General features: G+C 33.5%; 1 protein-coding gene across 2 annotated transcripts in view; it reads left to right on the forward strand.

The window, feature by feature from the left end:
* PRKG1 (protein kinase cGMP-dependent 1) overlaps positions 1-26,861 on the forward strand; it is a 1,158,333-nt gene that overhangs the window by 1,042,494 nt on the left and 88,978 nt on the right. For both annotated transcript variants that reach the window (XM_045569367.1, XM_045569366.1), the window contains exon 9: positions 136-210. In XM_045569367.1, coding sequence (XP_045425323.1) covers positions 136-210 — 75 coding nt within the window. The remainder of the gene's footprint in view (positions 1-135; positions 211-26,861) is intronic.

Consider the following 26,861-nt stretch of genomic DNA (forward strand, 5'->3'; position numbering starts at 1 on the left):
ATGTATTTAGATTAAATGCTTGGATTTATTTTTATTTAAATGCCTCTATATTGTTTCACTATATTGTTGATTAGGTTACTATTGTTCCTACCTTGTAAAAAATTTATCCTAATCACTGTGCTTTTCCTCTGACAGCTCTTTCAAGCATTTGATTGGAGGGCTGGATGATGTTTCTAATAAAGCATATGAGGATGCAGAAGCTAAAGCAAAGTAAGTGACATTTTTTACTTTGGCCTTAATCTTGATTTAAAAAAAGGTTTTGAATAGAAATAAGACCAAATATTTTGTTGTACTTAAAAAGGCTGACACTCTGCGAGGAAGAAACTAATTACTTGAGAGGGAAAAGCAGCAAACTGTTAAAGATTTTATTACATAGTATGCTTACATAATATGTCTCTTTAAACATGAAGACTTAATTTTGTGATGAAGATCATCTCAACAAGTGAAAATGGTTAGTTTAAAATCCAGTATAAACAAATGAATGCAAACATGTTATTTCTCCTACCGAAAATACTTTCTGAACAAATGGTAGTTATGTTGAATAGTTGTTTGTGAAACTGTATGGAAAATAATAAGGTTAGAAGTATTTCCCTGTGCAAATTCATCATTATATTTAACTTCGATGTTACTAAAATGAGAATGTTATGAGATGATAAATATCCCATTAGTTGTCATGTTGTATAAAAAAATACAATTCTATCTACAAGGATAATTTGCTGTAAAAAAACTTTATTTTTTCGACAAAGATTTGAAATAGTTTGAGATTAGCTTTCTCTTCAAAATATTTATTTTAAAAAACTAGTAATCTTTCTCTCTTTCCACCAAAGCATTCTAGTATTTGATATCATACAGCACAACTGAAGAATTAAATTGACAAAAAATAGCATTAACTAGTTCAAGGCAGAATTTGATTGGTTTGATTTTGTATTACCCTAAAAATAAAAGGAAGTAAGATAATTGGCTTTGAGAATTCATGAAGAAGAAAAATTTGATCTGTAACTAAAATACTAACAACCATACTCCAAGCTAACCCCATGAAATTATATTATTTTCAAAACTATACAAATATATTCACAGTTTCCCCTCTATATAGTTTGCTTTTGTCCTTTGGAACTTTGGAGGGCCATAGACTTAAGCCCTGAGCTTGAATGCCAGCAGTGCCTTCTAAGATTTGCTCAGCAAGTTACACCTGCCAGTTGTAACATTAAACTCCATGTAGTCATTGGGATTGCCTATACTCTGAATAATTAGTATTAATCATTCTGGTTTTCTATAATAGGCTAAAATTCACCTTCATACTCAGTTTAGACTTTAGTTTCTGATGTTAGCACTAATCTCACCTAGGTGGTAAAGGAGGCCATTTAAAATACCTTATCAGTTTAAAAGTTGTAAAATGCTGTTTTGTAGAAGTTATAAAATGCCCTTTTATAAAAATTATAAAAAGTCTTTGTTGGGCTTTATTCCTAAGGGAATTATTTTGCTATATAAGAAAATGCATATTTATAATTTATATGAGCTTATCTTTTCTCAAAAAAATTTATATATTCAATTAAGAGTATCATGAGTCACTTTATATATATATATACACACATATCATGGGATATACAATTTTATATATCATATGCATAAATGTATATAATTTTTATATATCATATGATTCACATAATTATATTATTATAACTGTATTTTATAATACTATATAAATATGTAAAATGACTGATGGTAATCTTGAAAATTCATCTAAGATCTACTTGAGTTACTAGAAAAAGTTAAAGGTCTTCTTAGACTAATGTATTCTTGCTACTTTGATCTATTTCTGTTGCCCTATTAAACTTCAGAGATTCACTAATGAAAGTTTTTGTAAAACTCCTATCTACTCCACCCTAAGTTGAGGCCAGCCACGGCTTAAACTTAATCAGTGATGGGAAGTGATTGTGAATTAGTCTTCTCTTTCTCAGTGTCCTGTTGACTTTATAAAGATAACTGTGTGCACATCTCATGAATTCTGGCCATTCATGGATTCATTTGCACATACTTCAACTAGAGATAGCAAGGAAAATTAACACACTGAAATCCAGATTCAGACAATTAAAAGTAGGTGTGGCAACAGTTCTTAACATTGGAAAAGAATCAATCAATATAAAAAAATTGAACCTGAACGAAGGCCAGAAGCCTTGGTTTCTGCTCCTGGCTTTGTAATTACCAGGTGAGTGATCTGGGTCGTGATGCTGAACACCTGTCTCTCAATCTCAGTTTTTGCACTTTTGAAATGGTGTTTTTGAGATTTAATTGATGGCAATTTGTAAAAATATTTTGTAAATTATAAAGGGCTATAAAAGTGGATGCTATTTTTAGTAGAAGAAATAACTGGAAATATATCTTAGTGCATTTGGTGTGATTGGATTTACAGAATTATTCCATATCTAATATGTAAAACCAATTTTACCTGGGCAAGAAGTCTTTAGTCTTATGTAAGTAACATGCTCTTACTTAATGAAATTAAAGCTTGCCTAGAAAATATCAATAAATATCTTTTTTATATAGATAGTAACATTTGGTTAAAAGAGAGTTCAATTATAACTAAGGAACAAAAGACAATGGAATGACTATCTACATCAAGGTGGCTCCAAATATTGTTATTTGACCCATAGATTTGATAGATTATAATTTAACCATTATATTTATACTTCTTTCTCTCTTTTATTGAGGTGTAATTGTCAAATAAAAATTCTATACATTTAAAGTGTATAATATGATGATTTGATGTATGTATACATTGTGAAAGATTACCACAATCAAGCTAATTAACACATCCATCACCTCACATATTCTGTGTGTGTGTGTGTGTGTGTGTGTGTGTGTGTTGAGAACACTTAAGATGTACTGTCTCAGCAAATTTCAACTGGGACAGATTTGTTTGAATTTTCTGTTCAATTCATACTAAACCCAAACTAATGGATAGTCCACATTTCTTAATATTGATTATTATTTAGAAAAATGGTAAAAGTTTATGAAAACAATGCTAAAACCTTTGAACTAAGTTCTAGAGAGATTGATAATGTGATTTTTATTCCCCAAAATAACCAAGTAAATAAACAAATAAATAAATGCTGGAGAAGTTGTTGTTTTGCTTTTTATACTGTTAGCATTACCCTTCTAATAAATAGTTAGTATCTGAAGATTTCTGAAGGTGAAGATAGCTCTTAATTAGGTATCCTGTCACTCAGAGAAGGCACACTGTGAATTATTCCCTAGGGAAAGCTTTTTAGTTGAACTAACAAGTTTAAACCTCTATTTATCTTTGCATTGTTGTCTCTCTCTATTGAATTCCTTCCCCATAAGTACATTGAAACTTCACTTTGTATTTAAGGAATTTAAAAGGTTTGCCAACATTGCAGAAACTAAGAACAGGCTCGAATTAATTTAAACTCCCTGGATAATTCTGTCAATGCCTCTAAATTTCTATGTAGATCACAACGTCTGGACCATTTAGAACTCAAGTGTTGATTTGGCTCCACTTCATAAGCTTTATTTTTTTCACGGTCCCATTGATTTTGCAAAATCCACAGAAGATAACGTTAATATTTCCTAAAACCCAACTGAAATGATTATGTTATTTATCCATGTAAAATAATTATTGGCATTGTCTCATTGACTATGCTTATTTGAGTAAGAAGAGAAAAAAGTAAGACTGACTTCAAAGATTGAGACATTTAAAAACTACAATGTGAGAGACTCCTTGGCTGTTAGTATAATCAGGTTCAATGGCAGAAAGATTCCACAAAAGGTACAGATGATGCCTTTCTGAACAACCATACCATGCATTTGGCTCAGGTAGCTGGTCTAGGAATATTGGCTTTAGGGAAATATTCCAGTGAAATGGTTCTCACTACTGCTGTCCTGCAGGGTGTGTGCCCTCAGCCTGTCTCATGAGATACATTTTCTACAAAGATAATTATTCTTGGTGGAAATTTTGCCATTATGTTTAAACTTCTCTTGATTGCTGTTAATTATTCACTGAGGGCTTCTCTTTTTAAAACATGAAGTTATAATCACAAAGACATTAGAAGAGACACCATCAGATCAAAGTTAAGGATCATTAAACCTTATTTGGAGCAGAAACTCTCACATATAATGAAAGGTACATATTATCTCCCTTTGAGAATATGTATTCATTCATTTAATGAACATTTAGAAATTTACTTATGATGAGTCAGGCATTGTGCTTTATAATGTGCATACCAAGTAGAAAACAGAATTTCCAATACTACGGATCATCTTACAGTTTAGTAGAGAGACTGATATGTAATTCAATGTTGATTTTCGCTATATCGTTCTAAGAATAAGTTATGATAATTATTGTGAGATTATACTGTTTGCGTATAGAGCCCTATCTCCACACTTAAGTAAATATTTTATTTTAAGTATTTCTGATATATAAGTATAGCCTGTATTTTAAATGAAACATTTTCAAGTTATACTATCATTGATGTCTTCATTGCTGAATACTTACTGTACTCAGCAATTATAGGTAAAAAGTTCTTTCTTCAAATAAAAAGCCTAAATGTATATATTTCAACTTAGCATGTTAATTTTAATACTTCATCATGAAAATCTCTAATGTAAAAGTTGCACTTTTCCAAGATGAGGGTCAAACAAAGCGTGAACAAAAATTAAATAGTGATTTTTGTTTGTAATGATGTCTATTTTTAATAAAATGTACTTTTGCTTTTCCTAGGAATAATACGGCAATATAAAGAGAAAGAAAATAGTTTAAACCAAACACAACTGCTATTACCGATCTTTGTGTTTTACAGTTGTACTGAGAGAGCACTTAAAATTTTATATCCTGCTTTTTTCCATTTATTACCATCATATAAACATTTATAATACTATTATATAACTCTTCATAAATATTATTTTAATGGTATCTGATAACACGATGAAACCCAGTATTCTAGACTAATTCAAGTTGTAGCCTTGTTGTTTCAATTTATTTTGCTTTTGAAGATAAGATCTCATCACTTCTTTAAAAAAAAAAAAGCACCAAATAACAACAACAAAAAATACCTTCAAATATGTCCCATCTAGGGGTGCTTTCCAAACTATTTTATGTTATGGCACTAATAGAAAATGAGTACAAGTGTATTACACCAATTGGTTCAGCTACTGTAGGGTCTATCTTGCCCTCCTGAAGGCTGAAGGGATCTATCTATACCTAAGCTCTTCAACTGAGAAGTTCTTACAGAGATATGAATATAGATTTGTAAATGCATTTATTTGTGATCTAAGTTGATGACACCCAACCTTGTTCTCCATGAGGAACTCTTTCTCATGTCAAAACCTATGTAAAGCCTCTAAATGAGCATAGTCATGTTTTTTTAATCTACAACATCACTTGGTATACATATAGATTTAAAGACTCCCTGAAATGACTCTGCAATTCCTCAGGCACCAGCATCACCCCTGTTCATGCATTCATTTATTCAACAAACATTTTTTGTGTGCCTACAAAATGCCGTATAGAAAACAGTGAATAAAATAGACATGCTCCTTACCTTAATGGAGCTTATGGTCCAGTGAAGGAGAGAAACACACGCTAATCTTTCTGGGAAGGGTTCCATAAGGAAGTGATTTGACCTGAATTCTGAAGAATTAGCTGGTGCTGCCTAGGCAAGAATTAGTTGGTATTGGCTAGGCAAGGAGGCACAGAGAGCATTCTAAACAGAGGAACAGAATGTAAAAAGCCCCCAAGGTAGGAAACAACATTACATATTCAAGCAACCAAAGTACCAATATGTCTGGGACCTAGACCACATGAAAGAAAGAGATCAGAAAGGAGAGAATGGCAGAAACCAAATCTTGCGAGACTTTGTAGCCCATGTTAAGAAATTGGAGAAATCATTTCAGACTTCTAAGCTGGCAAATAAGATGAGTTGCTTTATAGTATAATTGGACATTCTTTTCACTGTTATTGGAGGAGTGTAAAGTAAAACAGGGAGAATAATCAGAATATTTTTCAAGTTAAAGTTGATGGTAAACATGGCTAGAATGAGGGAAGTATGAACAGAAAAAGTACTTGGGAGATATTTAAATGGCAAAGCCAATAGGTCTTCTTCAGGAAGTAAATAAGGTGGTGAGTGCAGAGAAAGGTCAAGGACAATACAGGGAAATATTTGGTCTGAAAATTAGAGGGAGGTGACGGAATTCACTAAGATAGATTGTATGGTTTCCAGGTTTGGAGAGTGGGAAGATTGTGAATTGATTTTTGGACAGGTTAAACATAAGGTATTTTTGAGACATGCTTAGGCAGGTCTGGAGCTCAGGGAAGTTGGTATGAATCCGAGAATAATGAACATTTAGATGATAGATGGTAATTGAAGATGTGAGTGAGATCGGAAATAGAGAATGAGAAGAGTATGACAACCGGGATTGATTATTGAGGAATGTTAGCATTTAAAAGTTAGAGAAAGGAGAAGAATTTGGTCCCCTCCCCTCCAAAAAAAATACTGAGAAGGAGAGATGAAAAGTAGAAGGAAAAACAGACATGGCATCACAGAAGCCAAGAACAGAGGATGTGTCTTAGTTCTTTAAGCCACTATAACAAAATACCATAAACTGAGTTGCTTATAAACAGCAGAAATTTATTTGTCACAGTTATGGAGGCTGGGAAGTCCAAGATCAAGGCACTGGCAGATTCAATGTCTGGTTTATAGACAGATATCTTTTTGCTGTAATATTACCTGGCAGAAGGGAAAAATTAGTTCTGTGGGTTCTCTTTTATAAGAGCACTAATCCCATAAATGTGGGTTCACCCTTATGACTGAATAACCTCCCAAAGACTCCACCTCCCAACACCATCACAATGGGGATTAGGTTTCAACATACTAATTTGGAGGGAGTACAGTCTATAGCAGTGTGTTTTGATGACGGAGGAGGAGACAATGATAGTATATGTTGTTGTGAATTCTAGTGTGTTAGTTAACAAATACCAATTGGATTTAGCAAACCACCAGTTCATTTTCATTTTAGAATGGAGTGATGAGAATGGAGCCTCCCTAACATGGGCTGAAAATGAATCTGAATGATTCAATGAGTTTATGCCAAATTATAAGAAAGCTCAAGTAAAATAGCCAGAAATGTGTAAATGGAAGATGGTGGATCTTCAATATTGAGTGAGATGTAAACATGGTAAATCCAGTAGAGAGGGAGAGAGTTTAAAACTGAGTTTCAGGTCCTTTTAGCTTCCACAGACAAAGACAGACCTCTTCAAAGATTAAGAGTCAGACCATCTCCATGGATAAGATTTACGCTACTTTGTGATATGATTGCTTAGTCAAGAAGGTCTTCACATTTCTGTCTTATACTAGGTGGCATTCTTTTAAGTATTGCCCTCTCTCTAAAGAAACTGTAGAAACAATAAATTCTCCTAAGATGGATAAAAAGACTTTCCTAACATCATGGTATAAAATTGTACGTAAGCTCCTTTTCCTCCAGGAATAGCATAAACCTTCATCTGAGCACAAAGAGGAAAGAGGGACACTGAGCAAGGATGTCCAAATTTGCCAAAAACTTAATATTAATAAAAACCCACCTTGGAATCACCACTATATCCTGCCCTGCTCTTCTTTCCATGTACCTATATTTTTATTCATTCATTCTCTGGCTTGTCCCCCAAAAACATTTATAATAGATTTACGTAATACTGAAAGAAAAAAAAAACAATAAAGATGTAACTATGGTGTGAGCCAGAAATAAGGCTAGTATGTAGAACAGGGCCCTTGTCATCAATGCAGGAAAAGAGAGAGAGACACAAAATCATTGGAGACCCCAGGGCTGGCTCTAACTTCTTGCCACTCATCAGTGAAGTACCACAGTCACCCAGCTCTCCACTCCTCTGACTCTCTGAAAGAGCTATCGAGAATATCTCCTGTCTATGGACTACTCTTTGGCTTTTGGATAGAATAGTCTGTAAATATTTTGCTCTTATTTCCATAATTGGACTTCATTGATTTAAAGCTATCCTTCTGTTTACAAATTTGTTTTCAAAGGAACAATTTAGTCTATCTGATATTTTCAGAATTATTTTTGGTGGTGAGCTTTGGCATTTGACACAACATGACAGCAGTAAAAGATATTCTCTCCTTACATTTCATTAGCAGAGACAACCCTTTAGTTGCTCACTGTGCTGGTCACAGGCAGGTTGTTCTTCACTGCTGTTGTTACTCAGGCCTTTGAAAATTCACTCATCAAATACCTCTCAAAGCCCATGAGGCCATGCAAATCAGAAGTGAGGTCTACATTGTTTGGTAATAGCTTCTAAAATGCACCAGGGTCATCTCATCCAGCATCTAGCAAACGAGATTTTAAATGCACAATGGGGTACAAAAGGGGTTGCTCTTTTGAACACACTGAATTTAAAGCTTGGGCCTCTTTTTTTAAATTTCAGACTACTACGAGGTACAAATGTTTTGGTTACATGGATTGCCTTTGTACTGCTTGAGTCAAAGTCATAAGTGTGCCCATCACCCAGTTAGTGTACATCGTACCCGTTAGGTATGATTTCACCCATCCCTCCTCTCCCTTGCTTGATTTCTGTTGAGTTTTACTTCCATCTGTGCACATGAGTGTTGATCGGGGTAGTTACAATTTAATAGTGAGTACCTGTGGTGTTTGTCCATTCTTGTGATATTTTGCTTAGGAGAATGGTCTCCAGTTCCGTGCAAAAGTTATTATTAGTTCATTTTTATGGCTGAGTGATACTCCATGGTATACATATTACCACATTTTATTGATCCATTCATGTATTGATGGGCACATGGGTTGATTCCACACCTTTGCAATTGTGAATTGTGCTACAATAAACATTCTAGTGCAAGTGTCTTTTTGATAAAATGATTTTTTTTTCCTCTGGGTAAATACCTAGCAGTGGGGTTACTGGATCAAATGGTAGGTCTACTTTTAGTCCTTTGAGGACTCTCCATACTATTTTCCATAGAGATTGTGCTAGTTTGCAGTCCCACCAGCAGTGTATGAGTATTCTTTTCTCCCTGAATCCACTGTTTTGGGAATTTTGATAAAAGCCATTGTTGCTGGGGTTAGGTGATATTTATTAGCGTTTTTCTTCCAGGCATTTTAGAGTAAAAATCTTAGTATTCCCACAATCTTATCAACAATATACTTAAAACAACTTGGTCTGGATCTAAGCAGTTCTCAGGGAAATGAGCCTGGAAAACTGTTTTCTTCCTACGGAAAGAATTCAAGAGAGCAATATCCTGTTGCAAAATGAGAGTGATATGCCAATTAAATGGAAAAAACACTGAGAATAGTATTATGAAATAGCCCTCAAACCAGAATTAGAACTTGCTGACCACTTGTAGGGTGAGTAATCTGAAAATAGCCCCATTCTGGACAATAAAAGTTATTTTTTATTTTATTGCAGGGCAAAAGATACAAGACTTGAAAAATTTTCAGCAGTTGGCCCTGAACTGATACATTGGTTTTCAGCCTTTCAAGAGCTGTTTGCTTTCTAAGTTCCAGTACTTGTTATCAGGCTAGAAAGAGGTATAGAACAGTTTCTAAGGCTACCAATGCTAATAGATAAATACTTCAGTGTGATTTGTGACTACAGAGAGCATCAAAATAAATTTCTCTTTCATGTGCAGTGAGACCAATTTGGTTGCTTGTTTAAAAAATGATTTTCAGGATAAAACTACTTGGCCTTGGATAGGAGTATATTTTTTTTCTGTGTTATCAAAAATTTTAAAGCTCTCAAAGGCCATTTGCTAATTTCTTCTTTGCGGCTCTTATGTTTGAGACTCCCGGGGTAACAGGACTTTATAAATGTGAATCCTAGTATGTCCTTGCAGGCAACCTTTTCTAATAGAAAGAGCAAAGGACTAAAGATAATTGAAAATTCTAGTGCTGCTGACTTCCTTGGTGAAAATAGACAAGTCATTTGACTGCTGACTCCATTTCTGTCTTTTGAAAAGGAAAGATGATTTCTTTCCACTGTTGCTATATTAACTTATGACAATTGAAAATTACTTTCAAAACACTAGGAGCTCCTTAACCTCTATGGATAAGTTGGTCCCATATGGCAATTAATTTGGCCTTTTGGAAGCCCCAAACTTCTGCAGAAATTATAGCTGGCCAATGCATGTGTCCTTTCAGGATGCTTTATGTCCTAAAGCCTGTTTGAAATACAATACTTTTTAAAAAGCAGAAAGGAATAATACCCAGTATATCCCTTTGTGTTCTTGGTAGTTCAATTGGAAAATAATAATCTTTAGCTAAAATGCCTTTTCTTAGATGAAGGCAGTCTCTGTCACTGAGTATATAGCATAATTCTAAACCTACTTTGCATATGAGGTTGAGCCATTCTAGAGAGAAAACTTTTCAACCTAGTGAGACTAAGGCTAATGCTCAGTGCTGAGCATTATGAAGCCACATTCTGATGGTGAGAGGAATATTTCTTGGAAGTTTGGAGAGCCCATCTTAATTGCAGCACTGCCACTAACTTCCCCATGTGAATCCAAGCAAGAGCCTTAGCCCATTAGGACTGTTTCCTAATATGTAAAATGACAATTTTGAAGTCCTTTCTAGTTGTTAGCTTCAGGCTTCTAATATGGTTAGAATGTGAACATTCACAAGGCATTCTTTTAGAAGCATAACTCCCTTTTATACAAACAATATTTTCACCTTTGCTGATTTCCTAAATTTATAATGAGGACATCTTTTTGGCTATTAACAAAAAACAGACCCTTAAGGATCATGAAATATTTTGTGGGTCAATATTTTAACAAAGGTCACTATGTTATATTTCTTTTGTCTTATAATCTGAAAGTCTTGCTGTTAAGGTGCTTACTTTACTCAAAATATTTACATCAAAAATAACACAGTTTTGAAGTACATTTTGATAATTCATAGTAGTTAAATAAATTAGCCTTTAGAAACAGCATTTTTCATTTTTATCATTATACATACAATTTTCTCTTTCCAATATGACATTTAGATATGATAATAAGCCATGCTATCTTTCACTAAAATGCCATTAGAAAATTATAGAGTTCCTTTGAAACTGGAAAATGTTATACTAGTATTTCCCATGTGAATCCATTTAGAAAGGAATGATTTTTAAATAATGAATTTAAAGGGTAGCATAAATTGTTTTGATACAATGAACACAATAAACCGTATTTATTTATTTCTTTAAATTGTTATTTGAGTAAGATAAGATATAGAAGTGAAACATGGCTGGTGCACAGAGACATTTGGATGTATTACACTATTTTCCTCCAATGCATAAGTTGCAAACATTAGTCAACTTTATAAACTCTATTAATTACTTCAGGCAATCAGCCTGGAGTGTATCATACATGTAGAAATATAAAACAAAAGCTATCAGTCTAATATTAAAAAACTATACAAACATTTTAGACAACCTGAATATTGTACTGATTGAGCATATTGAAGAGTAATAATGCTAACATCCTTGCAAAGGGGATAAGGTATCTTCTTAAAATGATGAATGTAAGACCACTTTCAGTTTAAGGACTTGGAAAAGTATGACTCTTTGGCTCTATAAGTAATTCCTCATCAGTTTTTCTAAGTTTTTGTTGAAATGACCCTTACAATTTTTTCAGCACAAATTGTCTATTATGCCAGTAAAATTGGCTTATCAAATGTTACAATATTGTTCAAGGAGCTGTTTTCCCAAATTAAGTTCCCTTGATCACTATGTTAGTGAGCAGATTATTCTTGTATACGTCTCTTGATGAGGCTCATGGTTTTTCCTGTCAAGCCCCTTAACTTTAATATTTACTCAAACAATTAAATTAATGATGAAGAGTATGTTTTAGCCTTTGTAACAATTCTGCTTTTGAAATGGGCTCCAAGAAATTGCCTTGAGATTAAACAAAAAAGGCCATTGAAGAGATGACACCTTTATAAGCAGATGGTGCTTTTTGAGTGACAGCATGAGCAAGGAGTGTATATGAGCCCCTTTCTTCAAAAAGCTGTCGACATACACATTGATTAATATTAATATTCTCTTCTGCACTGACATGGGTGATCAGAGCAACAACTTCCTATGCCAATGAATGTAGGGAGGCAGGGAAAGAGTTCAAGAAAACAGGAATATTAGAGAAGCATTTAATTACTCATCAAGATGTGATTATCATACCTTATATTTTAAAAACCAAAGATATGTCATATAAAACTATAGCATTAAAAATTATACAGGTTATGCATTATACAGGTTATGTTTTTCAAGCTCATATTTCTAACTGTTTATTGCATTCATAAGCCACACTGAGAAATCATAAAAAGTAAGAATGCTTCTTCCTCTAAGAAGCACACATATTCTCAGCAACCAAATAGATAATATTCGAAAACAGAAAGATCTTACTTCTCTGTTCCTTAGTAGAACCCCAAAGGCAAGGCACATTATCTGCTTAATATAATTTCCTTTTTGTCTACATTGTTATTTAAATGCATCTATAATATTTTATAGTTGACATGTAATAAATGTACATATTTATAGGATACATAGTGAAGTTTGTGTAGTGATCAGATCAGGGTATTTAGCTTATCGATCTTCTCAAACATTTATCATTTCTTTGTGTTGAGAACATTCAATATTCTCCTTCTAGCTATTTGAAATTAGATATAGTCATCCTACAGTGGCATAGAACACTAGAACTTATTCCTTCCATCTAGCTATATTTTGTATTCTTTAACAAATCTCCACCAATCTCCCCTCCACCCTACCCTTCCTAGCCTCTGGTAACCTCTATTCTACTTTTTATTAATACATTGACTGCCACACACATAAAAAAAAAAAAAAACAGAAGCATTTCCTTGGGGCCACAGTGTTTTATTATGAAAATAGAATAAAAACTTTGAGTATAATTTAAAGGTCAACATAAATAGAAAAATGAAATGTATTGACTTCTATTCATTGAATCCACATTTTTAGAATTAAATTGTCAACATTAATTGTAACAATAAGAGCATTAACAAGATTCTATATATGTTTCACACATCCCCAGGGTCAAAATTAAAGTGAGTTAAAATACAACTCTCATGACAGTTAATGTGTTAACACTTCTATGGGATCAACTTGTTTTAGCTTCCCTATATGAATGAGAACATGTGGTGTTTAACTTTCTGATCCTGGCTTATTTCACTTAACATCATGTCCTCTAGTTCCATCCGTGTTGTCTTGAAAGACAGGATTTCATTTTTTATGGCTAAATAGTATTCCATTGTGTATATATAGCACATTTTCTTTATACATTTATCTGTTTTGGATACCTAGGTTGATTCCACATCTTAGCTATTGTGAATAGTTCTGAAATAAACAGGAGGGTGCTGATGTCTCTTAAATGTACCAATTTCCTTTCCTTTGAATAAATGCCCAGTAGTGGGATTGCTGGACCATATGGTAGTTCTATTTATAGTTTTTAAAGTAATGCCCATACTGTTCCACTCATAGTGGCTGTACTAGTTTACATACCCACCAATAATGTATGAGTTCCCTTTTCTTCATGTCTTTGCAAGTATTTGTTGTTTTTTGTCTTCTTGATAATTGCCATTCTAACTGAAGTGAGAATGGCATTGTGGTTTTTATTTTGTATTTCCCTAATGATTAATGATGTTGAGCATTTTTCATATATTTTTTGGTCATTTGTAGAGGAATGTCTGTTCAGATCATTTGCCAGTTTTTTAACTGGATTGTTTGTTTTTTTGCTGTTGAGATGTTTGAGTTCCTTATATCTTGGAAATTAATCCCCTGCTGAATGAATAGTCTGCAAAAATTTTCTCCCATTCTTTTCACTTTGTTGATTAGCTTTTGTTTGGATTTTTTTTCTGTGTAAAAACTTTTTTGTTTGATATAATCTCATATGTTTATTTTTGCTTTTGTTGCCTGTGATTTTGAGATCTTAGTCATAACATCTTGTCCCAGACCAATGTCCTGAAGCATTTCCCCTATGTTTTCTATGGATTGGTTTATGGCTTCAGGTCTTACATTTAGATTTTTGATCAATTTTGGGTTGATTTTTGTATAGGGTGAGAGGTGGTAGTCTAGTTTCATTCTTCTGTATATGGATATCCAGTTTTTCCAGCACCATTTATTTTAAAGACTGTCCTTTCCACATTGAAACCTTTTGGTCACTTTGTCAAAAATCAGTTGTAGACAGGTGAATTAATTTCTGGGTTCTGTATTCTATTCCATTGATCTGTGTATCTGTTTTTATGCTGCTACCATGCTGTTTTGGTTACTACAGCTTTGCAATATAATTTGAAGTCTGGTAGTGATGCCTCAAATTTTGTTCTTTTTGCTCAGGATTGATTTGGCTATTGAGGCTCTTTTTTTGGTTCCGTACAAAGTTTAGGATTGTTTTTCCTATTTCTGTGAAGAATGTCATTGGTATTTTAATAGGGATTGCATTGAAGCTATAGATTGTTTTGGGCAGCATGGTCATTTTAACAATATTAATTCTTCTGACCCTTGAGTATGGGATATCTTTCCATTTGTATCATCGTCAATTTATTTCATCAGTGTTTTGTAGTTTTATTGTAGAAGTCTTTCTCTTCCTTAATTAAACTCATTCCTAGGTATTTTTTATAGTTATCATAAATAGGATCACCTTCTTGATTTCTTTTTCAGCTAGTTCATCATTTGAGTATAGGAACACTACTGATTTTTGTATGTTGATTTTGTATCCTGCAACTTTACTGAATTTATTTATCAGTTCTAAGAGTGTATGTTGGAGCATCTTTAGGCTTCTCTCCATATAAGATCATGTCATCTACAAATAGGGCCAATTTTACTTCCTCCTTTCTAATTTAGATGCCGTTTACTTGTTTCTCTTGCCTAATTTCTCTGGCAAGGACTTCCAGTACTATGTCAAATAAGAGTGGTAAGAATGAGAATTTTTGTCTTTTTCCAGTTCTTAAAGGAAAAACTTTCAGATTTTCCCCATTCATTATGATGTTAGCTGTGGTGTTGTCATATATGGCTTTTATTGTGTTGAGGTACAGACCTTTTATACCTGATTTATTGAGTTGTTATCATAAAGAGATGATGAATTTTATCAAATGCTATACTAGTTTTTCTGCATCTGTTGACATGATCATTTTTTTTTTGTTCTCCATTCTGTTGATGTTATGTATCATGTTTATTGATTTGTGTATGTTGAATTATCCTTGCATTGCTGGGATAAACCCCATTTGGTAGTGATGTATTGTCTTTTTGATGTGTTGTTGGATTCATTGCTAATATTTTGTTGAGGGTGTTCATCAGGGATATTGGCCTGTAGTTTTCTTTTTTGTTGTTGTTGTGTCCTTGACTGGTTTTGGTATCAGGGTTATGCTGGCCTTGTAGAATGAGTTAGGAAGAGTTCTCTCCACTTCAATTTTTTGGAATAGTTTGAGAAGAATTGATATTAATTCTTTTTTAAAGCTTTGGTAGAATTCACCAGTGAAGCCATCTGGTCTTGGACTTTTCTTTGTTGGGAGACTTTTTATTACTGACTGGTTTCTTGGCTGGTCTGGGGCAGGGTGTGGGGGAAGGGTGGGGAGTGCCTGCAGTGGGAAGCCTACAGGACTATTTCCCAGGCCCTGGGCACAGGTGTGTAGCGACTCTGACAGTCTGCGGGTGTGTTAGCTGCAAGGTGGCTCAGGGATCTCTCCTACTTGCAGAGGCTCAAGGGTGGGTTCACTCTGGGTAGGACTGCCAAGTTGTTCCTCCAGCTAGAAGTGCAGGTGGTGGAAGTTGGTTTCCTTGCTGGGCAGGACCAGAGTCACAGCCAGTCCTGGGCCCAGTCTTCATGCAGCTGGTGTTGTGGCATTCAGCCACTCATGTGGGCTTGGTGGAATGAAGATAGAACCCCAGTGCTGGAGAAAGGTGCAATGGCTGCTGGCCCCTTAAGGAAAGTGCACTCCAGAGGTGGCTTTGGTCTCAAGATGGGACCATGCTGCAGCAGCTTGGCCCACATGGACTGTGAGGTGAGAGATGCACACTTTGTGCTCCTAATCTGGAACAATGTCGCTGTATGAATTCCCAGTAGCTCTCCAAACTGGGCTCATGGCTTGTGAGGACTGTGGGATTCTCCTGTAGTAAGGACTGTAGATATCTGTGGTGACCGTGGAGGCCAGTGGGGTTCTTCTGCTTTTCTCTTCCCTGCAAGGGGAAATCCCTCCTGATTCTGGGCCAGTCTAAACCAGGTTGGGGAGGTGGGGCTGAAGATTTTTTGGGGAGACAAAATCACTCCCCATTTGACCACCCTGACCCCCTAAGCTTTCAACCAACCCCCTAAGCTTTCAATCACCATAGGTGTCTCTCTAGTCCAGTGCTCTCCCTTCAACACTCCAGTCAAATCTTAGGTGTTTATGCCGGCCTTGGTCCTTTCTTCCATCTACAATATTTTATTTTGTTAATGTTTTTCTTTTTAATGATGTTGCTATTCAAGAAAATCCAAATGACATAGTTAGGAAATTCTTTTTATTAGAGTTAACCATATAAAACTACCAATATTTGACCATTTTTAGCCCACTAAGATGGTAATTTCACATGGTTCAACCTATGATTTTTTTGTGAGTAATCTCTGCTGCTGTGATTAGTACAGAGTACTTAAGATTTAGAACATTGTTTTTGAAATCATGCTACATTGTTTAATTGACAGAGGCTGAGTTTCCTTCTAGAAGTGCCATTGTTTACCAATTTCCATCATAAAATTGTAATAGTTTCATAAACATTATCCCTAAATTAATTTATTCATAAGCTTATTTTTATAAGCCTCAGCCTTTTGCTATTTTTTGTAATCTTAGCAGTATTACACAGCTATACATATAAGTAAGAGATTTTATATCTCGGCACTATTGACATTTTGGGCTAGATAATTCTTTGTTGTAGTGGGCTGTCTTGTGCATTGTAGGATGTTTAGTATCATTACTGGCCTTTACCCATTGGACACCAATAGCGTATCATGCCTACCAAGCCCTGAGTGGAGACCAAGAAAAATGTCTAGACATTACTAAATATATTCTAAGCGGAGTCAGGGGACAAAACTACCGCCCATTTGAGAACCATTGATATAAATAGAAGAAAAATAAATACAAAATTATTTGGGATAACCACACTAAAATTATATTAGTATCAGGCATAGAATTTTATGAAATGTTGAAAATGAGCCTATAGTTTCACTTCCAAGAGAAAAGTTTACATGTAGAAAAAAAGTTATCAAATCGGCATTTGACAAGACTTTAAGCTCTACAAGGGCAGTGTTTGCCAAAATCTGATTAATTCAAATGCTAGAATAAAACCAAATTACATAAAATAATTTATCCACATTCAATTAAATAGTCCAGGTCTCTCTCTAATACTTAAGATTTAGAAAAATTATTTTTACTCTTTCAAAGAAGCAGAATGTTAAGTATTATGGGATAATTAATTCACTGGGAGAATTTGGCTCATCTGGATGCTAAAATTTTGTTATTGTTTTGAGACATTAGAGTTAGTAGATTTACTGAAGCTGGGAAAACAGCATTCTCAGTTTGGTTCCACATGTTGTTGACTGGCATTTTTTATGTTAGATGCTAAGTTGCTATAATGGCCTCAAATGTAATTACTTTATGTATAATACAACAAATTTTCTATCTATTCATGTAACGCCTTGAGTTATAATAGTAAAACATGGCATTGTATTAAGACAGAAAACACAAAAACAGATTTTATGCAAAATGAACGTCTATAATAGAGGACTGATAATTACATTGGTAATATGATACAAGTGTACATTGTGAAATTGAATGCACCACAAAAGAGAATGAGTAGGCTACAGGCAAAAATAGAGTGCTTTTGAGAACTAGAAGGCACAAATTTGATTGTCTCTCCAAATAGTGGCATTTTTACAAGTTCTGTGGACATGGTTTCATTAACTTTTAAAAATAAAGGGCATGACATTCTTTAAATTCCACCTTTGTGGTAATCACTAACAATAGACTCTGCCAACACAATGCTATATTGTCATCTGCTGCCCATTGACATGATTACTGTTCCCCAAGTGCTTCCAAGAGCCAAACACTGTTTTTTGACTTCCTGCTGATTGAGGAAAGAGCCAGAAACAAGTAAATTATGTCAGTCCGCTGTCTGTCATCTGTACATCCTCAGATGCCGTAAGTGGACATTTGAAATGCAGGCAATGTTGGAATTTTTGTGCAAAAGAAGAAAGTTAGCAAAGATTGGGAAGACATAGGATCTAGGATTGTTAAAAAGAAAAAAAAAAAACACAAGGAAATTAATAAAAATAGTAGACTTCTGGGATTATTATAAAACAGTAGATCTTTACAATGTTTTTCAAACTTTGTGCTACAAACCATTAGGGGGTCATGAAGTTTACTTAGTGGATTATAACTAATTTTTTATTATAGCAGAGTGCATGATATGTGGTAGTATTAATATTTCTTTGTACTTTTTTATATTCATATATACAAAGTATGGGTATGATGAAAAAATTATTTCTTAATGTAGACTGGAGTCAAAAATGTTTGGAAGCTGTAATAAAGGAATCAATATATTATGCCCCCCTCCCAAATCAGTGGTACTATTCAACATAATTTCAATTTCTTTTTAAAGAAACAGATGGTTTCTCTTGTCCATTGAATAGTTAGACTTACCTATGGCTACAGATTATTCCTATGCCCTTGATCAAATAATTACCTTGAAAATGTGTATGGTTGAATCCAAGGAGGAGAAGACAAGGAAGCGAGAGGGACAAGGTGCACATCTTTCACATGTCAATCTAGTGATAGGCTAGTAGTGTTATCTCCATATTCAAAGAACAGTACATCATTATTATGAAGAATTAATGAAGCCAACATTTTTTTCAAGTATGCCAGATATGTACTAGGCAAAGAAAATACAAAACAGAGGATATGTTCTCCCCCTTGAGAAAATTAAAATCTGATAAGAAATGCAGCAATTATATTATTAATTGTGGTGTTATTTAAAAAGAGGGAAATGTGTAATGCTATTTGGGCACTTGGAAGGAGCATCTATATCAGTCTACGGTTTTTTATCTATTTTTATCAAAACACTTTACTGTATAAAGAAAAATTATAGGAATGTTTTGAGCCAAGGAAGGATTTTACTCATATAGATTCGTTTGCAAATATCTATTGATTCTGTCATCTATAGTGTTATAAGATGTGATTGCTGACAAAGTTTTGATACAAGTGCAGTTTAAAACTTCCTTTATACTTAGTGGTCTCCCCCCCCCCCCCAGGTATATGTTTGTGATTGAGGAGACTGAACAAGGTCAAGAGTGTCCTTTGTTCACCCTAGACCCCTCAGGTCCTAGTAATTCATTTCCATTCACCAGTTATCAAATCAGTGGATTTCAAGTCCTCACTACATTTTAAAAGAATGTTACTGATCACTTTGTAATATCTGGATTCTGTTGACAGATGCAACAAATGCAAAAAATAAATTTATCTTGCCATTGGAGACTGCTGTCAGCTTTTTAAAGCCTCCTCTTTAACAATGAGTGTTCTCCTCATTTATGTCCTTAAGCTGTCTCTTCAGAATCTGAAAGCTTCAATAATCCAATAATCACAACAGATGTTCATCAATGTGGGTTTATCTCTGCATTTATTAGAGACATAGTATCTATGTGCTATAAAATACAGCATAACCTGTACTTATGAAAACTACAACCAGAAAGTTCAAGTAGTCTGAATTAGTCTTGCTATAGTGGATACTAATAATAGTGAGGATGTGGAAAATCAGCAAGAGTCTGTACATTTCTAAACTATAAAATGAAGTCTATTTGTATTCAGTACTTCATTCATTCTTTGAGAATTGATGATTTATGAACATAACTTTAACAAAATAAATACCAGTAATTAAAATGCCCAAGTAACCAAACAACCCAAATCCCAGAGAATCTGGAAAATTCAAATATAGTCTATTAAAACCAAACACATTATAATTAATGAGGCAAACAAATGCCTTTGAAAACACTTTGTTAAATGGTAAAATGCTATGTAAATATAAAATCCTGTTCTACTTATATCTTTAATAATTATGAATATGGTGATAATTAATGATAATAATGACTAACATTTGTTGGCCATCAGTATCATTTATCAGCACTTAGTATGTGTCAAGCACAAATTACTTCATTTATTTTCCATTCTTATGATACTTCACTAAGGAGAATGATCTCCAGTTCTACACAGATTGTTACAAAAGGCATTAATTCATTTTTTATGGCTGAGTAGAACTCTATGGTATACATATACCACATTTTATTAATCCACTTATGTATTGATGGGCACTTGGGTTGTTTCTACATCTTTGCAATTGTGAATTGTGCTGCTATAAACATTAGAGTGCAAGTGTCTTTTTGATAAAACGATTTTTTTCCCTTTGGGTCAATACCCAGTAGTGGGATTGCTGGGTCAAATAATAGGTATACTTTTAGTTCTTTGAGGAATCTCCATACCATTTTTAAATTGGAACTAACTGAACAGCACTCTTGTGCACAAATGGAAGTAAAACTCGACAGAAATCAAGCAGCTAGGAAGGGGGAGGAGGAGATAGGTGAAATCATACATAATGGGTACAAGGTACACTATGTGGGTGATGGACACAGTTATAACTTTGTCTTAAGTAGTACATAAGCTACTCATATAACCATTTGTACTCCTGTAATATTCTGAATAAAACATTTTAAAAAATTACTTCATTTATAATCCTGTTAATAACTCCATGTAGGAAAATATTCTGATTTTCCCTGAATGTACAAACTAAGAAACTGAGGCCTTGGGGATTTAACCCGTGGTGACATAACTTGTAAATGGTAGAACCAAGATTTACATTGGCTCTCTAATGTGTATTGTCAAAGCCCATATATGTACCTTTAGATCCCTAACCATTTCACATGCATATTTGTATAAGATAAATTTTTAAACCATGTTATTATGTAAACTTTCAAGCAGAGAAAGTAGTACAACAGACCCCTCCACTTGTACACATTGCCCAGATTCAAGTTACCAACCTTTTGCCACACTTTGCCTAATTCTTTAAAAAAATGTTTTATTGATGTGTTTTAAAACAAATCATTAATATCATATAATTTCCTCTAAATATATCCTTCCATACGTATCTTCTAAAAATAAGGACACTTTCCTACATAACCACAATGTTATCATCACACTTAACAAAATGAGTACCTGGTTATTATTGAATTTTCCTCAGTTTTCTCAAATATTTCTTTTTTAGGGTTGATTTGTTTGACTCAGCATTAAAAGAATTCACATATATTGCATGTTAGTCATGTCTCTTTAGGCCTCCTTTGATTTAGAAGAGTCCCCCTAATTGTTGTTAAAGAAATGGAATCAGTAGTCCTGGTGTAGATCCCCCATTTCAGATTGTCTTACTGCTTCTAAATATCATCTACCTTACCTTTTGATAGCTTCTTTAAAGGTTCATTAAACCTAAAGGACCAAGTAGATTCATGTTCAACTTTTTTGGCAAGAAGATTTCATAGGGGGTTTAGTGTACTTCAATATTGCATTACAATAAAAGGCAAATAGCCTAGTTGTTTCACTTCTAGCTACCTAAAGTTAAATCAGTCAGTTAAAAGGTAAAAATCTAATCCTTAAAAGTTTCCAATCAATCACTTGTTAAATGTTTTAATATATAATGATGATCATTTCCTGAATCAGCTATCTCATTAGGTTTAATATAATCATTATTCTATTCCATCTTTTTTCTATTTATTTATATATTTGTGTTTATATATATTCTTTATATTCATTCAATCTTTTAATGTACTTCTTCTCTGCAAAAACTTTCTCTTATCAACTAGGAATCTGATGTACTGTTTACCCTCATAGTATTCATTCAAGGCAGGCAGGATGAATGCTTTTATTCTTTCTTATTAATTATCAATTTCCAAAGTAAATAATTGGTGCCCTAGTTAACTTTTGGTAACAAATGAGATTTTTCAGTTTTATTTTTTCTCATTTTTGGTATCACTGTGAATTCATGGATTTATATGTATTCAATGTCTTCAGTCAATTTGCCTGTAGGAGGGTCCTCAGGTTGGCCCCTTGTTTCCTTTTGATATAACTCATTAGTTCCCAATAGTTCCCTCCCTTTCTGGATAACAAGATGCCCCAGATTTTTCATGTACATTTCCTCCTCTGCACCTGAAATCAGCCATTTCTCAAGGAATTCTTGTTCCTTTTAGCCAGAAATGGTGCTAAATAAGTGTGATCACTTCAGGGTTTCTTTGCTTCTTGGCCTTTTTAGGAAGGAAAAATAAAGTTGGGGTGTGATCTTTTAACATAAGCATATTATTTAACTTGTGATATGGTCTATCTAATCTTGCAGCATTCTCACTTTATTCTAAAAGAGAAGCATATTAAGTTAGGACCTATAATAGATGTATGATTCCTTAAGAAAGACTTTCACGTTAAGCTTTTTATGTTGATACTCTCACTTCCCATCTATGTGCATACATCAAAGGGACTTTTGTTATTTTAGGATGAAGTCAAAGATGAGAACTTGGCTTATGCTACCAATTAAACTAAATTTTTTTTCCAGGTATCAATACATACCATATCTGCCATAGAGTTAGTAGCTAAGATATTAAATATTTATATAAAAAGAAAAAAACTATATTATTTGTTTGGATGTCAAACTTAGTTTGTATTAGAAATTCCTTCTTTATGTTATAAATTAAGGAGACTGAGACCTCATCTCTGTTAGAAAACATAAAAGACCATAGTTTTTTATTATTTATTTTTTTTTACTTAAGCAACTTCCCTGTCAGAAAAAGGTGAGGCAAAGGCTTTGCAATATCCATGTCACTTGTGCCTCCATTAATTTTTGTCTTTATCAAAATTTTAATTTCTATGTTGCTGTAATGAGTTTCACAGTCTCTTCCCTTTGGCCTATAATTTTTTAGCGGACAGGAAGTGCCTGTAGTTAAGAGCAATTGCTCCTGAGTTCTCCTGGAGCAACAAAGTGCTCCCATTTTCTCAGCCATTCGCAAAGTTCTCCATCTTCATAGAGAAAATACTAAAGGAAAAATATGCCATTTTAGAAACTGTGCACTATTTCTACTGTGGGAAAAGCAAAAAGAAGCAGTCTCTGTTTTCTCTGTCAAAAGCTGTACATTTTACTCAACTATAATATGTGACTCCACTGTTTGACTTAAACATTTTAAAACGATTTGAAGCCTCATTTAACTCCCTGGCTTTTTATTAACTATAATAGGATCTCTATTTCAGGAGACTGTCTACATTTCTCTTCAAGTAAGTAACAACTACACCTTGTTTAACAAACAGCAACAACAAATAACTTAAAATATATACAGAGCAAGACGTAAATCTTCCTTTCTCGAAGCAAGCATTATAGCCAGTTTCCTCTGGATCCCTTCAGAAATTCAAATACAGATAACTTACATTTAAATTAAAATTGGTTGCTTCTTTTTAATGGATGATTTTTAGAGGGGCAAAATGTGGGAAGTAGTCAATACTTTGAACAAAACCCTGAGTGGGTTTTAGAAGAGAAGACTTCCCTAAATCCCTTATGTGCATTGAAGAATTATTTTTCTATTCTAAATGTTATGTCTAAAACATAGCTATACTGGTTTAGTGATATTTAGTAAAGATTAAAATGTATTTATCAAGAGTATAACAAATAACTAATTCTTTTTAAAGATATTATTTTTATATTTTGTTATTTTATTTTTACATAAGAAAACAAAAACTCCCACAAGTCTAACCACCAAATAACTAATTCTTAACAGAAAGGGTTAAGTTCTTTTAGTTAGAAACATAATTTTCTGTTTTTAAAACATCGACCATTAATTTACATCATTTATTAGAACACTGTACATATTCTTATCTGTGTAAATAATTGAGGCGCCTAATAAAAAACAGCCCTGTCAACTTAGACCTAAAATGGAAGTGTTTTACCATTTTATTCTTTCTCCACAGTTTCCATGGAAACATGATGGTTATGACAATGGAGGAAAGGAGAATGATGACTGTTATTCAAAGATAAAAATGATCACAAGACTAAATACTTAGGATTAGAAAGCACTTAAAAAGCACCATGGAATTAATATTTGAGTTATTTAAGTAGTAAAGAGAAAATTAAATACATATTTTGTATATAAGGTAAAAAATTAACAAGGCTAATGCTGTCTCCTAAAGTTTTCATTTATGTGGCCTTTGTCTCTGATTTTAACAATGTGAAGCTAAATACTGGAACAGCGTTTAATTAATGAAGCTCAATATGAAAAAAAAAATGAAAGAAAGTAAATTGCAATTGAGCTATCAGTCTAAGGAATTTGAAAAAATAATCTTTTTTTTTCCTGTAATGTTTTACCTATTGACAATATCAAAGGACAGTAAAAAACTTTCTTAGCCAGGTAATGACATTTTTACTTTTCAAATGAAATATGACAGAATTAAATATCCCAAAGCATCAGTCACTTGCATCAAGGTAATAAAACAGAACCTTTTACTATCTGAGCTAATTAGTGTGAAATAATTAGGGGGACCACCTGAGGGCTTTGCTCATGGTGACACTTGTGATAATGAATTGCTACGGACTGTTATGTGTAATGGTTAAATGTGTTAGAGATGGTTTACCATAATGGATGTTTAGAATATTTTGTGATGACAAAGAAATAGATCACATCATTTGGTAAACTGATATTTTTTGACATAACTCCTATATCAATGACATAGAGAAGATGTATGCAAAATGGAATGCATTTGGTGCCCAAACAATTCACACTGGATCCGGTTTAATGCCTCTGCCTTTCATGTGTGCTTGTTTGTTTTCTCTTTAAAACTCACTCAATTTTGTGAGCAGGATTTTTTCCTAAGTAACAGAATTGGAATCAGTTGAGGTCCTAAGTCTCTGAACTTCTCTATCTTCTTTTCATTTTTACTATAAGACACAGCTGGACTTAGTCAATGTGTGCTGAGTTTATTACACTACTGCAAGATTCCAGCACGCAGTGTGTTTTTAAAAGCCTGCCATTTTTATTTACAACCTTTCAAAATTAAGCTAAATCTTTTTAATTTAATTTAATTTAATTTTAGTGATCACTTGGAAGTAATACTTCATGTCTAAGTCCATTCTTATTGATTTCTAATTGCAGAATGTCTGAATGACAATCAAGTTTTAATTTTAATTAAATATGTTTATTAATTTTGGCTTAATTAATTAAATATATGGATGGATTAATTTACCATAATGGAATCATCTAAATTAAAAACTGATAGTCACTCAGATATTTGTTAGCAACATTTTGTGTTAACATGTATGCATTGGGTATAGTCAGGGAAAACATCTGCCCCCGTGATTTTCATGGTTTAAGAGAAAACAGAAGAGAAAATGAAAATTGATCTCAATTAGTGATATGCATAATGGTTGATTAAACATGCAGAGAAATTCTATAAGGATCATAGTTGAGTCTTTGTTAACATCTTAATTACCTAAAAGATGCATTGAACAAATCGGTAATGCAAAATGTAGGTGTTATTCCCTAGGTATTACAAACATGAGAGGAAAAGAATGCACAAAATGGAGCAAGTTGGAGAGGAAATTAATTAAAACATAAATTAGAAAAACAAGACTCACAGGCTTGCACAGTAGTCATCTGAAACCCATATATTTACCGACAAGGAAAGATATTCATTTTGGTTTGATGAAAGCAGGAGGTTTGGGAATTGTCTAAAGAGACTCCAGGGTGTGTGTTAGCTAGTAAATTAGATGTGAACTTGCTAATGCGGCATTGCACTGCAGCAGAAATAAAGCTGGTAATATTGGGGATTTGTGGGCAGATGGGTTCTATTAGATGTAGATAATAATAGTATAAATAAAACTTCCCTAGGTAAAGGATTTTCAAAATATTTTATATACTTGAGCCAATATTTCAAAACCTCTTTGAAACAAGTTATTATGATAGTTTCATGTTGAATAAATCCACAATGATTATATGTTATGTTATAGATGTTACTTAAATAATACAAAGTGCCCATAGAATTTTCTCCTACAGCATTAGTGAAGCTGCATCTCTGTGTTCATTTCAGACAATAATTATTTTAGGCAATAATAACAGCAGTAATAGTAATAGCAAGTGTGATGGAAGTGCTTACTGCTTACATTGTACAGGCTCACTACAATCTTCTTAGGAAGACACTTTTATAATTTTAATTTTATGAATGAGGAAACAGATGCAGAGCAGTTAAATGACTTCCACTAGTCACACAGCTAGCAAGTGAACTAATCCACAGTGTGAAGATAGGTCTAAGAGTCAGAGGTAGTTCATTGCCAAAAATGAATTCTTCAATTCATAGATCAGGAAATAGGATATTGCTTGTACTTCACCAACAATGGCAGGGAAACAGTTTCTGTAAAATTAATCCAATATCTCTGAGTTCTCTATTAGAATTGTAAATTAGGATATCGGAGGACAGTTTGCAGGGAGGGCATTCTTTTGGTTAGTGTTTCTTTTGTTTTGCTTTGTTTGCTATTATTTTTTGAAGAAGGTGATAGAGAAAGAACTAAAATATTTCCCAGCTTCTAAAATAATTCCTTTTTCGGATATTCATGCAGTCAGTTTCACAAATGAGAGATTATATGCATATAATGCTTTTTGTTATGCAGAAATTGTAAAAGTAAAGTTTACTAATAAAATAATTGTAGATTTACCAGTTACATTAACCTTTAAATAATTTTGTTCTACAGATAGAGTGACAAGTTGAAAAAAAATCTAGGTGATTTTTCTAGGAAGGGATGGGCAGAATTTCTTGAGACA

The sequence above is a fragment of the Lemur catta genome, chromosome 14 (assembly GCF_020740605.2).
Source record: "Lemur catta isolate mLemCat1 chromosome 14, mLemCat1.pri, whole genome shotgun sequence".
Taxonomy (NCBI): Eukaryota; Metazoa; Chordata; class Mammalia; order Primates; family Lemuridae; genus Lemur; species Lemur catta.